The sequence below is a fragment of the Hypanus sabinus genome, chromosome 5 (genome assembly GCF_030144855.1).
Source record: "Hypanus sabinus isolate sHypSab1 chromosome 5, sHypSab1.hap1, whole genome shotgun sequence".
Lineage (NCBI taxonomy): Eukaryota > Metazoa > Chordata > Chondrichthyes > Myliobatiformes > Dasyatidae > Hypanus > Hypanus sabinus.
In genome coordinates, this window is record NC_082710.1 from 174,850,231 (window position 1) to 174,866,487 (window position 16,257).

At 46.6% G+C, this 16,257-nt stretch overlaps 1 protein-coding gene, 1 long non-coding RNA gene and 1 other non-coding gene across 3 annotated transcripts; 1 reads left to right on the forward strand and 2 right to left on the reverse strand.

The window, feature by feature from the left end:
- Positions 1-4,663: 4,663 nt before the first annotated feature.
- LOC132394626 (uncharacterized) lies at positions 4,664-15,826 on the reverse strand. Its single transcript, XR_009512391.1, has 3 exons — positions 15,630-15,826; positions 13,376-13,543; positions 4,664-6,271 (listed from the first exon to the last, which is right to left on the reverse strand). It is a non-coding gene; the product is annotated as an uncharacterized LOC132394626 (long non-coding RNA).
- On the forward strand, positions 8,459-10,648 carry LOC132394625 (heat shock cognate 71 kDa protein-like). The gene has a single exon (XM_059970969.1). It carries the CDS (start codon positions 8,510-8,512, stop codon positions 10,430-10,432), a length of 1,923 nt encoding a protein of 640 aa, XP_059826952.1. The 5' UTR covers positions 8,459-8,509; the 3' UTR covers positions 10,433-10,648.
- LOC132394914 (U1 spliceosomal RNA) lies at positions 14,130-14,293 on the reverse strand. Its single transcript, XR_009512454.1, has one exon. It is a non-coding gene; the product is annotated as a U1 spliceosomal RNA (small nuclear RNA).
- Positions 15,827-16,257: the final 431 nt, after the last annotated feature.

The window sequence follows — 16,257 nt, forward strand, 5'->3', positions numbered from 1 at the left end:
GAACAGCTTCTACCCCAGAGATGTGAACAAATAGACGGAGGAACAGCTTCTACCCCAGAGATGTGAACAAATAGACGGAGGAACAGCTTCTACCCCAGAGATGTGAACAAATAGACGGAGGAACAGCTTCTACCCCAGAGATGTGAACAAATAGACGGAGGAACAGCTTCTACCCCAGAGATGTGAACAAATAGACAGAGGAACAGCTTCTACCCCAGAGATGTGAACAAATAGACAGAGGAACAGCTTCTACCCCAGAGATGTGAACAAATAGACTGGGGAACAGCTTCTACCCCAGAAGCTATCACACCACTCCCACAGAACAATGACTGAAACTGTGAGCGCACACAAGGATTCAAATACTCGTACTAACGGCACTTTGTGCATTACTGTTACATTCTGGTGCTCCTATAACTTATTTTCTGTATCTTATTAACTTATTTTCTATTTAATACTGTTTTTCTATTACTGTCTTGTTTTATCTACCGTTTTATTTAATTACCTGAGAGGAAACCAAACAGAGTTTCATTGTATCTATGTATAATGACAATAAAGATCATTCATTCATTCATTGAGGTGCAAGGGTTAGCGAGGAAGAACTTCATCTGTGGTTGTAATCTGGAACCTACTGACGGGGGGGAGTGGGGTAACAGGGACTGTCACAACATTTAACATTTAATGTGGGGGACCATTTCATCAAACACCTCCAGTCCATCCGCCAAAAATGGAGCCTCCCACTGGCCACACAGTATAATTCTGATTCCCATTAATGCTCGACTGGTCAGTCCATGACCTCCTCATGTGATATGATGAGGCCTCCCTCAGAATGGAGGAGAAAAACCTTAGGGTTTCCAATCAGGGTATCCCCCCCCACACCCCCCCCCAGCTCTTCCTTTCCCTCCCCTGGCCCTTTACACTTCCCAGCTGCCTGTAACTTCCCCAGGTCCACTCCTCCTTCCTTTTCTGCTACAGTGCAATCCCCTCACCTGTCAGATTCCTCCCTCTCCAGCCCTTTACCCATGTTAAATACCTGGCTTCACCGGCTGGCTATCCTCCTTTCCTTCTCCCCACTTTTCTTTATTCTGGCCTTTTCCTCTTTCTTTCTCAGGTCTGAAGAAGGGTCTCGGCCCTCGGCCTGACCGTTTGCATATATGCTGCCTGACCCGCCGAGGTCCTCCAGCATTTTGTGTCTGTGTGTGTTGCTTTGGATTTCCAACACATGCAGAATTTCTCGTGTTGATGACTGAAGGAGCGTCTCTTGTCAGTTTTCACCCTCGGCATCTTAACCGGAAGACTGCAATCATGAGGGAGATCAGTGGGGAGGGACGAATGGACAAGTGAGTTACGTAGGGAGTGATCCCTGCGAGGAGAGAAAGTGGGAGGGAAAGGTGTGCTTGGTGGTGGGATCCCGTTGCAGATGGCAGAAGTTACGGAGAATTATGTGCTGGATGCAGAGGCTGGTGGGGTGGTAGGTGAGGACAAGAGAAACTCTGTCTCTGTTAAGTGGCAGGAGAATAGGGTGACAGCAGATGTGCGTGAAATGGAAAAGAGGCGGGTGAGGGTAGAGTTGGTGGTGGAGGAAGCGAATCCCCTTCTCTGAAAAAGGAGGACATCTCCTTTGTTTTGGAATGGAAAGCCTCATCCTTAGAGCAGATGCAGCGGAGATGGAGGAATTGAGAGAGAGGGGATGGCCTTTTTACAAGTCACAGGGTGGGAAGAGGTATAGTCCAGGTTGCTGTGAGACTCAGTGGGTTTACAAACAATTTCAGTAGATGAGCTGAGCTGAGTCCAGAGATGGAGACAGAAAGATCAAGAAAGGGGAGGAAAGTGTCAGAAATAGACCAGGATGTAGACAGGAAGGGTCTGAAGCAGGTGGGATAAATCTGAGGCATGGTATGAAAATATAAGTTTGGTGAGGCAGGAAGAAGCAGGTTTTTGTTCCTTGGGTAGGAGGTAGAAAGGGGAGATGTGGGGTGAAGGAACTATGAGGTTGGTGGCAATCCCTAGAGTTAATAAGATTACTGATGTTGTGAAAGACAGTAGCCTGGTGCTCCTTAGCAGGGTCCTGTTCGAGGGGTATGTAAGAGGAGGTGTCTGAGAATTGTCGCCTTTCCTTAACAAGGTAGAGGTCAGTCCGCCAGACTACTACAGCACCCCCACCCTCATCTGCGGGTTAGATGGCGAGGTTAGGATTAGTACGGTGAGAGTGGAGAGCTGTGCGTTGGGCAGGAGTGAGATTAAGATTGGAGAGGGGAGTCGAGACGGTTGATGTCTCATCAGCTGTCAGCAATGAAAAGATCCAGAGCTGGCAGGAGACTAGACTGGGACGTCCAGGAAGAGGATGAGGGTTGAAGACGGGAGATGGGGTCATTGGTGCGGGGTGGGGAGTCCTTGCCAAAGAAGCAGGCACGGAGACGGATGCGGTGGAAAAAGGGTTCTGCGTCAGGGTGGGCGAGGAACTCACTGAGGTGTGCGCTCAGGGTTACAAAGGAGAGGCCCTTACTGACCTCAGAAGGTTCTTCCTGAGAGAGGGGAAAGTCAGAGGGAATTGTGGAGACCCGGCACGGATGAGGGCTGGGATCAGCGGGTGCAAGGGGATTGACAGTGTCTGAGGAGAGGGAAGGTGTGGTGAGATGAAGATGGGGTCTCTCAGGATGGCGGTAGGATCTGAGGGACACAGGACTGCAGTGCGGTGGTGGGGGAAGGGGAGACTGGGACAGTGGGTAAAGTCCCGGCCTGGAGGTGCTGTCGATCAGTGTCCCGGCTGGAGTTGGGGTTGGGGGTTGCACAATCGGCACTTTGAAAGTGTCCAAGGTCCTTGGAACCCACACTGACCACGGTGGAGCCCCGGTTCTGAATCTACTCGGGATCGTCAGAACCGTTGAGGTTGGCAGCAGGGATCGCAGTCTGGAGACATCAGGGCCTGCCGGCATCGGAGACGGCATGATTCTGTAGTCTGAAGCCGGGTGATCTTCCTTCCAATCTTTACAGGGCACGAAAAAGGCAAAGAACCGACGATTGAAAGTCAGAGAACGTGTAGAGCAGAGCCATTGCAGGTAGGGAGAGAGAATGCCAGAGGGTCTCCTATCACCCCACCAGCCCGTGTCCATAATTCTCCGTAACATCCGCCATCTGCAACAGGATCTCACTTCTAAGCTCATCTTTGCCACCCTCCCCTCACTTTCTGCTTTCTGCAGGGATCACTCCCTACCAACTTCTTGCCCATTCCTCCCTCCCCACTGCTCTCCTTCCGAACAGTTATTCTTGCAAGCTGAACCTGCCCCTACACCTCCTCCCTCACTACCATTCAGGACCCCAAACAGTCCTTCCCGGTGAGGCGTCATTTCACATGTGAGCCTGTTGGGGACACCTACTGTGTCCGGTGCTCCTGGTCTGGCTTCCTGTATATCGGTGAGACCCGACATAGATTGGGAGTCCGCTTCATCGAGCAACAATGCCCCAGCCACCATAAACAGTGGGATCTCCCAGTGGCCACCCACCCATTTTAATTCCATTTCACATTCCCATTCCGACACGTCTAGCCATGGCCTCCTCTGCTGTTGTGATTAGGCCACTCATAAGTTGGAGGAACAACACATTTTATTCCATCTGGGTAGCCTCCATCCTCATGGCATGAACATTAATTTCTCAAAATTCCAATAGTGGCCCTCCCCCTTCATCATTCCGCATTCCCATTTTCCTCTCTCACATTATCTCTTTACCTGCCCAGTATCTCCCTCTGGTGCTCCTCCTCTTCCCTTCAATCCATGGCCTTCTGTCCTCTCCTCTCGGATTCTCTCTCCTCCTGCTCTTTATCTACTTCCCGGCTCTTTACTTCATGCCCTTCTCCTCTCCCTATCACCTACTCCTGTATTTCTTCCACCCCTCCTGAGGAAGAAAAATAGTAAGACATTGTGACGAACATGAAGGGGTTAATGATCTTCTAGTATGTGAATTCAAAGTCTGTAATCACTTATCTGCTACTGATGTACACTGTGTGACTGAAGTGTGCTTTCTAGACAGGATGGCAAAATAACTAAGTCTGTGCTTCCTTGTTCTGAGCATTATCACATGTCTGTGCTTGGGAAAGCCTGATACACTGTCCTGAGAACTAACACTTAAGAAAATGTATAACTACTCAAGGACATATAGTGCAACTTTGCTATTCTACCGAGTTGTAGTTGAAGTTGCCTCTTTTTCAGATTAAGTGCTTTTTGTCACGTATGCCTGGGGTGTAAATAAGAGAGTAATCCGTTGTCGAGCAGAGTCTCAGAACTCCCAATTTATTCTGTGACTGAACTCAGACTTGTGGAAAGACAGTGGAAACACACCAGTGAGCGCTCATAGTGTGAATAGAGCTTTGTGCCATCTTAACTGAAACTGAAATCCTAGACGGGAAAAGCGGGAAATGTGAGCAGTCGATCGGCTAGCACTGATCCTGCTAACAAACCAAAGAGTTCCGGAGGTAAGACAAAGGCTTTGAACACTCAACTGCAAGTAGGAAAAAAGACCGCAAAAAAAAAGATTAAAAATATAAAACTGCACCGCCAGCAAATAGGAGGCCCCTTAGTCCCAGCTGGATCCCCGGCAGATATGGTAATCAGAGAGACCGGAGACGATCAATATCGATCGTTTCACATGTTATTGAAGTGGTCTAAAATGGTTGACAATGTATGCAGATCAGTGTTTTATTTGGAAATCATTGCGTACAGCACCAAATTGGTAGCTGAATTACAAAAGAGACATAAATGTGAACAAGATATTGAACATATTCAAGTTGCTTAGTCACTTTTCTCCCTGCTGTCTTTGGCATTTACCCATCTTTGTCCAGACTAATAAATCCTCTTCCAGCAGAGAATTCCCATTGGCATATCCAAATGACACTCACTTCAACGGTTCCTCAGCTTGTTTTTGATTTGATTCATGAGGCTAAAACCTCTTTCATGAGCAGCACTAGTTGTAAGAAAGGTTCTGCCATTGTCCGTCAGCTTTGCAAGGTCACAAAACTCTTCATTTTGAGTTGCAAATGTCACCATTTCAGACGAGCTAGTAATCGGTTAGGATTTAATCTTTTCCTGTACAGTAAATTTGAAGTCGTTGTACTGCTTCACTATGACAGCAAGGAAATCAGGGTATTTTCCACACAAGGCACTGACCTGGTCTTTGCCAAAATGGAGGTCCCATCCCGCATGTACAGAAAAATCAAAAGCCGCCCATTGTACCTCACCCTCAGGAAACCTCTCTTCTCAATAAACACAGAGGTGGTTTATCAAGGTCACCAGAGAATTTGTAGCTCCTGTCACAAATTTGGCTGAGAAAAATGTAACTTTCTCACTCCAAGACACATTGTCTCCCAGATACTTCCTTCTTATCTCGTTAATTTTGCCTCGTGCAAAATGAAGTTCATCAATTGGCATTAATACACTCCTTTGCAGTCTTCAACAGCGCAGCCTGTTCTTTAGAGACATCATTTAAGACGACTAAAGCTATATTTATTCACTGTTTATCAAATTTCTGTGACAATATATCTTGTGATATATCTTATCATCCTCAGAATATACAATCAATGCCTCGTACGTATTTATGATTGTCTGCAGTGCAACGCGTCTAGACAGTATCTCACTTTATTCAATGGTCTGAAAGCAAGAGCTTCATTCCCAGAGGAGTCTGCAATTCCTTTACATGTGCATCTTTTAGTTGAAGATTGAGAAAACACCCAGAAACCACGCAGGCCAGGCTCTTCTCTTGCTGCTGCCATCAGGTGGAGATACAAATGCCTCAGTTCTCAGACTCACCACCACCAGGTTCCCGAACAGTTACTACCCCCCAACCATTAGGCTCTTGAACAAAAGGAGACAGCTACCCTCATTTAAGGACTCAGTTATATTGTTATTTCATGTTTGTTATTTATTTATATTTGCACGGCTTGTTTACTGTTTATAGTTCTGGATGTTTACAGTTACTGTTCTATAGATTTGCGGAGTATACCCACAGGATGAGAATTTCAGGGTTGTACGTGGTCAGATGTATGTACTCTGACAATAAATCTTACTTTGAACTTTGATAACATAAAGAAATGCAAACACATAATTTTTGCCTCTCCAGCTGTCCGGCGTTTGGACACACTTTTCCATTTGTTCATCGATGTGTTGGACTGAATGCACGGAGGTATTCATTTTAACTGCCAGCAAAATGCTGTCAATAAGAACTTGATCTCCTCTGAGTTTGATCATTTTCGCTCTCGTTCATCCGCACAAAACGCACGTAGGGCCTGTAGCGGGGTAATGGAGGATTTTGTCACCGAGGCTTTTGTACACCATTCATATGGAATTTGTTTGCTAAATGACATTTTAAAAGACAAGTTTCTAAATATTACTCCACTTCTTCCCACTTGCAAATTCCCCAGCAACTCTTGCATCCGTGACAATCCACACAGCTAACACCATTCTCTGCATTATATTTCTCAGAGCTGCAGGTTCCAAACTCACAAGCGTTCAGTGTAGCTTTTTCAATTGTTTAAGCCATTCCACTTCGAATGAACTCACTCTTCACTCGGCCTGAGGTCACCTGGACAGAACACTGTTCATCGTCACCATCAATATTTAACACCGTGATTCCCACAGTCCTGATCAACAAGCCATGAACACTACCTCTTTCTTTTTTAAAATTTGTGCCTCTATATGACTTATCTTATTTTAACTGTTTAATATGCACAAATATTCTTATTTTCTCTAATACCATGTATTGCATCGTACTGTTCCCTCAAAGACAGCAGATTTCACTATATGTGCCAGATTCTGACTTTGTATTGAGGACACATCTAACATGTCAAGGAGAGACGTTATGAATGCAATGGGAGGTGAGAACCCCTGACCATCACTGTCACTGAAGAGAGTGATGAGCAAATGGGTAGGCCGAGTAAACAGTAGACAAGTCCCCAGACTCTGATGGAAAGCATCCCGGGGAACTGACAGAAAGAGCTGACTTTATAGTAGATGTGTTTGTGGAAATTTACCAATTTTGCTTTGTGAGGAACAGTCCTGAATTTCAATATTCAGCCTCCCAGAGTGAATTGGAGGTCAGTGGTCAGTTCTTATTTAACGGCTTAGTGGGAAGAGAAAGATTTTGACCTGTTTGTGGGTATGGAAGGACAGTAAAGTCATGGCATCATTCTGTATGAACCAATCCCCATCATTCTGCACTGACCTACAAACACACACTTACACCAATCAATCACCCACACACTGGGGGAGATTTACACTCAGTGGCCACGTTATTCGGTACATCCCACACATAATAAATTCTGTCTTAGTGTGCGTCTGTGCTCTAACACGTCCATTTCAATCTTCTATGTGTTGTTCATTCAGAGAGGCTCTTCTGCACACCAGTGTGGTACCACGTGGATTCTTCAGTTACTGTCACCTTCCTGTCATCCAGAACCAGACAGGCCATTCTTCTCTGACCTTCTCAATAACAAGGCATTTTCACTCGCTGCATGGTTTTGTTTTACACACCATTCTCTGTAAGCTTTAGTGAATGTTGTGAACAAAAATCCGAGAGATCAGTAGATTTTGAGATACTCAAACCACCCTGTCTGGCACCAACAGTCATTCCACAGTAAAAGTCACCTAAAAAGTCACATTTCTTCCCCATTCCAATGTTTGGTCTGGACAACAACTCAACAATGTCTGAATGCTTTTATGCATTGAGCTGCTGCCACATGATTGGCTGATCAGTTCTTTTACATTAACCAGCAGACACACAACTGTCCTGTACCTAGTAAAGTGCCCATTGAGTGTACGTCTGTGAGTGTACCTGTATATTTATACCGAAACAAAAGAACTCTCGCAAATTTCATTACTTCTGTCAGCCTAAAAATTCTTTTTTAAACTCCATGTCCCGCCCAGAACAGGGCCATCACCGGCAAATTCCTTTCGTCAAAATTAAATGTCACAAACTCTGACTTTCTCTTTTAAGTGTTTGTTCTGTTGCTAATTTGGTCCTGCAGATATTACCCAGAGCTGTCGTTCCTTGTTTTCTCGCTTTGTCCCTTAAGGCCGGAGAATTCCCTCCCCAGAAGGTGCTTGAGACTTTTTCTTGCGTGGAGGGAACTTTTGGAAGAGGTGCAATATTGCTTGTTTCGTACAGTTTAACAAGTGTTTCAAAGGGTTCCTGAATGACTCTGTTTCTGCCGGAACCTCCCTGACTGCCCCAGATCTTCCTCGCTATTTCCAGAATTTTCGCGAAGCCCCGGCAAGTCTCGGACTAGCAGCGCTGTCATTGGCCGCCGCCTCGGAACCTTCTCCAACCTTCGGCGGTGAGTCACTCGCCCGCGTTTTCATTGGTTTACCTAGACGCCCCTCAAGAACGAAGCACCGCCCACATAGCCGCGCTGGGACTATATTAAGGGACGGAGCAGCAAGCCATGCAGTAACGATCGGCTTGGAGAAGCAAAGAAGTCCTTCTGGTATTTCAATAAGGAACGTCGGAGCTTTCATCAGAAACACAGATGCCTGCATCCAAGGGGACAGCCATCGGGATCGATCTGGGCACCACCTACTCCTGTGTGGGGGTCTTCCAGCATGGCAAGGTGGAGATCATCGCCAACGACCAGGGCAACCGCACCACCCCCAGCTATGTGGCCTTCAACGACACCGAGAGGCTCATCGGCGATGCGGCCAAGAACCAAGTGGCAATGAACCCTGCCAACACCATCTTTGATGCCAAGCGGCTCATCGGGAGGAGGTTTGATGACCCGACGGTGCAGTCTGACATGAAGCACTGGCCCTTCCAGGTGGTGAGTGACGGAGGGAAGCCCAAGGTGAAGGTGGAGTACAAGGGGGAGAACAAGACCTTTTCCCCAGAGGAAATCTCCTCCATGGTGCTGACCAAGATGAAGGAGATTGCTGAGGCTTACCTCGGCCACAATGTCACCAACGCTGTCGTTACCGTTCCTGCCTATTTCAATGACTCCCAGCGCCAGGCAACCAAAGATGCTGGTGTGATAGCGGGTCTCAATGTCCTGCGTGTCATCAATGAACCGACAGCAGCTGCCATTGCCTATGGCCTGGACAAGAAAGGCAAAGGGGAGCGTAATGTTCTCATCTTTGACCTGGGTGGTGGCACCTTCGACGTCTCCATTCTCTCCATTGATGACGGGATCTTTGAAGTGAAATCGACAGCCGGTGATACCCACCTGGGAGGAGAGGACTTTGACAACCGCATGGTCAATCACTTCATTGAGGAGTTCAAGCGGAAATACAAGAAGGACATCAGCCAGAACAAGAGAGCCGTGAGGAGGCTGCGGACGGCCTGCGAGAGAGCAAAGAGAACCCTGTCTTCCAGCACCCAAGCCAGTATTGAGATTGACTCTCTGTTTGAGGGTGTTGATTTCTACACCTCAATCACCAGGGCTCGGTTTGAGGAGCTGAACTCTGACCTGTTCAGGGGCACTCTGGAGCCAGTGGAGAAAGCCCTGAGGGATGCCAAGCTGGACAAATCCCAGATCCATGAGATTGTCCTGGTCGGAGGCTCCACCCGCATCCCCAAGATCCAGAAGCTGCTGCAAGATTTCTTCAACGGTAGGGAGCTGAACAAGAGCATCAACCCCGATGAGGCCGTGGCCTATGGGGCAGCTGTCCAGGCGGCCATTCTGATGGGGGACAAGTCGGAGAATGTTCAGGATCTGCTACTCCTGGATGTTGCTGCTCTGTCGTTGGGGCTGGAGACGGCAGGTGGAGTCATGACCACCCTTATCAAGCGGAACACCACCATCCCCACCAAGCAGACCCAGATCTTCAGCACCTACTCCGATAACCAGCCTGGTGTCCTTATTCAGGTGTATGAAGGCGAGAGAGCCATGACCAAGGACAACAACCTTCTGGGCAAGTTTGAGTTGAGTGGCATCCCTCCCGCTCCTCGTGGCGTACCCCAGATTGAGGTGACCTTCGATATTGACGCCAATGGCATCCTCAATGTCTCTGCTGTCGACAAGAGCACTGGGAAAACAAACAAGATCACCATCACCAACGACAAGGGCAGGCTGAGTAAGGAGGAAATTGACAGGATGGTGCAGGAGGCCGAGATGTACAAGAATGAGGATGAAATGCAGCGGCAGAAGATTGCAGCCAAGAACTCCCTGGAGTCCTATGCCTTCAACATGAAGGGCTCTGTGGAGGATGAGAAGATGGCTGGAAAGATCAGTGCAGAAGACAAGAGGAAAGTTATTGACCTGTGCAACGAGGCAATATCATGGCTGGAGAAGAATCAGATGGCAGAGAAGGAAGAGTTTGAGCACAAGCAGAAAGAGCTGGAAAAAGTCTGCAACCCCATCATTGCCAAACTGTACCAAGGAGCAGGCGCAGGGGAATCATGCAGGGCACAGGCTGGGAATGCCAGTTCCTCTGGACCAACTATTGAGGAGGTGGATTAAAGGACTGTAAATGTGACAGTATGGGGCTTGCTCGGTTTGAGCTCTCTGGACACTTCAGTGGGTCTGATGCTGATGTTGGCTCTTGGGAATAGTCTCCACTGTAACACCACTGGGTCATGTCAATGTCCTGAGTCTGGCTGTGATGTTCTAATTGTAAACACTGGTAACCGGACTATTCAATTCCTTTGATCGGGTTCTCTGTATCGGGTTATTTTATTTAATAATGTCATCTGTTTTGGAATGTAAACTTTGTACAGTTTTAAGTATTTTTTAAGATGCTTTCTATAAATGTTTTCATTTTTTAAATTGGGTTTAATTATATTTCGTCACCAGAGAAGGAAAACTTGCTATTTTGCTTTCAAAAACATAAATTCAACAATTTCTGGGAGCTAAATTATTGATGCATATAAATGAATATCCCCTCCTCATCCTCCCTTTCCCAAGTCCAGCACACCTTATTTCTCGATCCACTTTGTCAACATTTCTCCACTCTCACAGGTGCAGTGTGGCATTACTTTACCAGAAGGCTTTTGGTTTTTCAAGAAGGTGACCAGTCCCCAAAGTTGACAGATCTAGTGATGGCCTTGACCAGCAGCTCCTGCATTGTCACCAAAAACAGCTCAATTAGCTGCCTTGGGAGAGAATCCCATATGCTGGGATCGACGATTGGTATTGGCAGCAGGCTCTGTTTTGAGGTGTGTGTTTGGACAGGTACATGAAGGGGAGGTGAAGGTCAGGTTGCGGGCAACTGGGACTATCTGGGAGGGATGCTGTTGTGGGGCATGGACAAGTTGGGTAGAAGGGCCATTTCCCATGCTGCTGTCCACACCACTGTTGGCGTTTCTGTGCATCACCAACATCGTATCATGTCAGGATATAAAGGAACTGTATCAGTTACAAGGTATTTTACCTCATAATTATGTCAAACCTTGCAGTGATGTCTGTAGACTCTAAACAGATGGTTATTGAACTCCTGATGTAAATCACCTTAAGACAGAGGAGCAGAATGAATCCATTCAGTCCATTGATGCTGCTTTGGCATATGATCATTGCTGATTTATTTTCCATCTTCATCCCATCTCCTGATTCTCTCCATCCATAACCACTCACTACTCGGCAATCTATCAACCCTGTCTGTTAATGTGTCCAATAACTTGAGCACTCCGCAGCCATTTATGGTAAGGATTCCACAGTTTCAACACACTCTGAGTGAAGAAATTCCTCCTCGTCTCTATTCGTATTACATGTATCCAAAGACACCAATTCATTCTAGGATATTGACACACAGGGCTGTTCCTTACAGGAGGTTTACTGGAATCTAAGAATTCCCGAGGATAGGACGTGTCTCCCGTTTCTCACTGAAGAGGAAACACTGTGGGAAGTATCCACGTTGCTGGTGGCATTACTAATGAGTAAAGTGAAATTGAAACCTGTTAAATTCGGATCGTAATATCTAATAATCTTCCCCACAGTTCCCTTAAACTTCTGGGTCAAGGAGAACCTACAGCAGGTCTTCAAGGCACTGGGGTGATACCGCCAATACTGGGGACACACACACACACACACACACCAGTTTAATACCACTGATATACAATCGATAATTGTTTATAGTAATACTATAAGAAATACATATAAAATAAATTAAATAGTTATTGCAAAGAGGCAGCAAAATACTGTGAGGTAGTGGGCATGAGGTTATTGTCCATTTAGACTTCTGATGGCAGAGGGGAAGAAGTTGTTCCTGAAAAGCTGGGTGTGTGTCTTCTGTACCTTTTCCTTGAAAGTCAGGCAGTATCTATAACCATATAACAATTACAGCACAGAAACAGGCCATCTTGACCCTTCTAGTCCGTGCCGAACACTTAAATTCACCTAGTCCCACCGACCTGTACTCAGCACATAACTCTCCATTCCTTTCCTGTCCAATTTTACTTCAAGTATGTTGGCAGATGAACACTGGACCAACAGCAGACCAACAGAAACTCGTCAAATCCATTGGCAACAGCTATCCTGCTCATGGACTTCATCTCTTCCACTGAGGACCAAGTTAAACTATTTTACCACAGTGAGATCTTCCTGTATTAACGCCGTATTTATTGACACCTCGAGTACAGGTAAAAGTGGCATCACAAGTAGATAGGGTCGTCAAGGGAGCTTTTGGTACATCGGCCTTTATAAATCAAAGTATTGAGTATAAGAGTTGGAATGTTATGGTGAGGTTGTAAAGGCATTGGTGAGGCCGAATTTGCAGTACTGTGTGCAGTTTTGGTCACCTAATTACAGGAAGGATATTAATAAGGTTGAAAGAGTGCAGAGAAGGTTTACAAGGACCTTGCCGGGACTTGAGAAACTGAGTTACAGAGAAAGGTTGACTAGGTTAGGACTTTATTCCCTGGAGCGTTGGAGAATGAGGGGAGACTTGATAAAGGAGTATATAATTTTTTTTATTATTTTTAGAGGAGTATTAAATTATGAAGGATATAGATAGAGTGAATGCAAGCAAGCTTTTTCCACTGTGGCTTGGGAGAGAAAAAAAAACAGGACATGGGTTAAGAGTGAAGGGGGAGAAGCTTAAAGGGAATATTAGGGAGAGATTCTTCATACAGAGAGTGGTGGGAGTGTGGAATGAGCTGCCAGAGGAAGTGGTGAATGCAGGCTCACTTTTAACATTTAAGAAAAACTTGGACATACATGGATGAGTGGGGTATGAAGGGGTATGGTTTAGGTGCAGGTCAGTGGGACTTGGCAGAAAAATGGTTCGGCACAGCCAAGAAGGGCCAAGAGGCCTGTTTCTGTGCTGTAATGTGCTATGGTTCTACTTTAAAATGTCTCCCTTGAATACTGAACTTCCTCTGCCCTCTACAATAGAATATGGAGGATTGATTTCCGAGTGGAAAAATATACTCCAAGTGACAAGGGATGCTGTGATTGGCACCAACATACCGTAAGCGTTGGCTGAAGTCAGCATCTGCAGATGGAAACGGACAGTCGACGTTTCGGATTAGACAGACCCTTGATCTCGAGTTTTAAACTCTGTCCCGAATGGACAAGCTTTTATCTTGAGACTGATTCCTGGATGTAGAAGTCAAGGGAGCAAATATCGCCTTGCGTCTGAAAGTAGAAAAACTTCCGATTAATGGTTCTTTAGGGTTCTTCTCCCGTTGGAGTGGGTTGGGTGGTAGGGAGTATACGCCTCAACTACGGTTGTATTATACAAGATGAACTCGCAGAGTGCCACGTGAGTGAATATAATTATTAAAATGTATAGGATGTAATGGTAATAAATTTATTGTGAATGAAGCATATTTCGTGGAAAAAAATCTATAGCAAAAAAGCAGCCACCGAGACTTCAGCAGGACCTGCTGTATGTTGCTTTGCTATTTGCAGCAGAGTATCTGCAGAGTCCTGACGAAATGTCTCGGCCCGAAACGCCGACAGCGCTTCCACCAGCATTTCGTGAGTGTTTGAATTTCCAGCATCTGCAGATTTTCTCGTGTTTGTCCTTTTCTACAGATTTGGTGTCAATGGCTGTTCCCAGCACCTATTGTTTTTTCCTCAGCTTACTTTTTACCTACCGCTTAAGATAACAAGTCAATGCCCAATTGCTTAAGAGAACGAAATGACTTAGCAAGTGTAGCGAACGCGCTCGTTTTTCCACATCTAATATAAATGTTCATTCTACTTTTCAATTGAAAATCAGGGGAGAGCGCGAACGCAGTCCCCCACTACCACAAATTTTGCAGTCGAGTATCCCGCATTTGGGGACATCGCAGGCGTCAGCACACCCGAAGTGCAATGGGATAGCCTCGTCCTGGGAGAACCGCCTTCATGATCACGGTCTCTCCCCTGCCAGGTAAGTATGCTTTCCTCTCTCCGCCAGCCACATCCAGGCCTATGCCATACCCCTCAGAGATAAGGCAAACAAATATTTTAAATACCTACTTCCTACTTTTACACGCCATACTCCTAGAATACCGTTACTGCAAATGCTGCAAATCTAGATTAGTTGATTAGCTGCTGTAGTTCACTGGTGACAATTTCCAGACCTTAATCTGCATCTTTTCCAAAAAAGGAAATCTGCGCCACGATTGGTTTTGCAGCGACTGCCCGTTACCGAACCCGACCGCACGGTGGCAGTGTTTTCATTGAGGAAATACAGGTTGCTGCCTGAGGCTCACAGGGTAAATGAACAGGCGACCCCTTCCCCTGCCCCGCACTGAAAAGGGTGAAGGGGTGATTAGCCAGGATGTTGCAGGGCTTTTCACACGAAGGGAGAGTGAACACAGGACAGCACACGAGCACGCCTTTCGGTCCAAAACAATGTTATGCCAAATTAAACTAAATCTGAAAGATGAAGGGAAGATTCGGTGGGGCGCTTCTCATTGTATAAAATTCTTCCCGGTTTTTTTTGGTGCATCCTCCGACATCCCAGAGCTGGGACTATTCCTTGCGAAGTAGAAATAGGACAGAGGGGCACAGGGTAAATGGACAGCGAGAACATTTTCCCCGTGGCCAAGCGATCTCAAACCGGAGAGCCTGGGTTTAGGTGAACGTTTCCCAATCTTTTTTGTGTTACACCTCCATGGCTCCTAGACCATAGCCCCAGCTCCCCTTCTCACCTCCTGGCCATTACATACACACTATAAAGAAGTTTTATTTACAACTTTTTGTGCACCGCGAATCAGTTTAATATTGACAATATCCTTGCGGACCAGCCTACGGGAGGGGGGTGTTGTTAATCACAACCAGAACACAACGATACTTGAAGGGGGTTCCTTCTGTCCAGTCTATTCCGCAATTTAGTTTTCGTGGCTCTCAGCACTTGCTTCTGTCCCACTTGCTCACGTTTTTTCCGCTCAAAAACTCAACGGGTTTGTCTTTAAGTGCGGGGGGGGGGTGCTTGGACTCGAGGTGCTTAAGCAGTTTTGAGGGCTTCATTGGCTTATTGGACAGCCTCCGGGCCCGAACCCCAGCCTCCTCCGCCCGCCGCCAGACGCCTTGGCCAGGTGCGTCTGGTTGTGGGTGGGGTGAGAGGACAAGGTCAGGGTCAGAGGTCCCCGTGCCGGGGCCGCGGCGGTCGCAGTCCGGAGAGAACAACCGACCGAGCGAGGAGTGCGACAGGGCCCCCCTTGTAGGATCTATCGGCCGAGAGTTGACTGTCAGTAGATCACAGCGAGGTAGCTGCTCTGATACTTACGAAAAACCCTGAGCCCAAATTAGGTCGTCTGCAAATATTTTAGCACCGGGTTCCCCACGAACATTCGGTGTGCTAAACAGGTTTAGAGGCGGCGCCCATCTGTCCGCGCTCCAGGCCAGTAACAACGGCATTTCCAGCCGGCCACACGAGGCAGCCGGTTACCCGAGTGACCCCTGGTGCGAGGGCATCACTGCAGTTTGGCGACTGATGACCTCGCGTGCGTTCAACAGTGGACGTGACAGGAAAGGTGCAGCTGACTCACATCATTTCCTCGCGTGGGTTGGGGACCACTGATTTATGATGCACAGTAAATGAAAATTCAAAGCTGTGACAAATAATGGCAAAAAAATCAAATCTATTAAAGCTACAAATAAAATTATTTCTTTATATAAATACAATCAGTAATTGTAGAGCGTACGTTCTCCAACTATTCACTACTTCATTGTGTTTTTTCTCTTAATGAGAAGGGTGGGCTTGTACTACCAGCTTCTCAACAGCAGGCTGAAGGAGTTTCAGATCCTTACATTCAGTAATTTGCTGTCTGTTTCGCTGCTTTGAAAGAAGTTGGGTGGGTACATTGAAACCACGCTCCATTAAATAATATTTCAGAAATGCAATAAAAAACATC

Coding starts and splice junctions, on each gene's coding strand:
- LOC132394625 (XM_059970969.1), top strand. CDS start 8,510: ATGCCTGCATCCAAGGGGACAGCCATCGGGATCGATCTGGGCACCACC.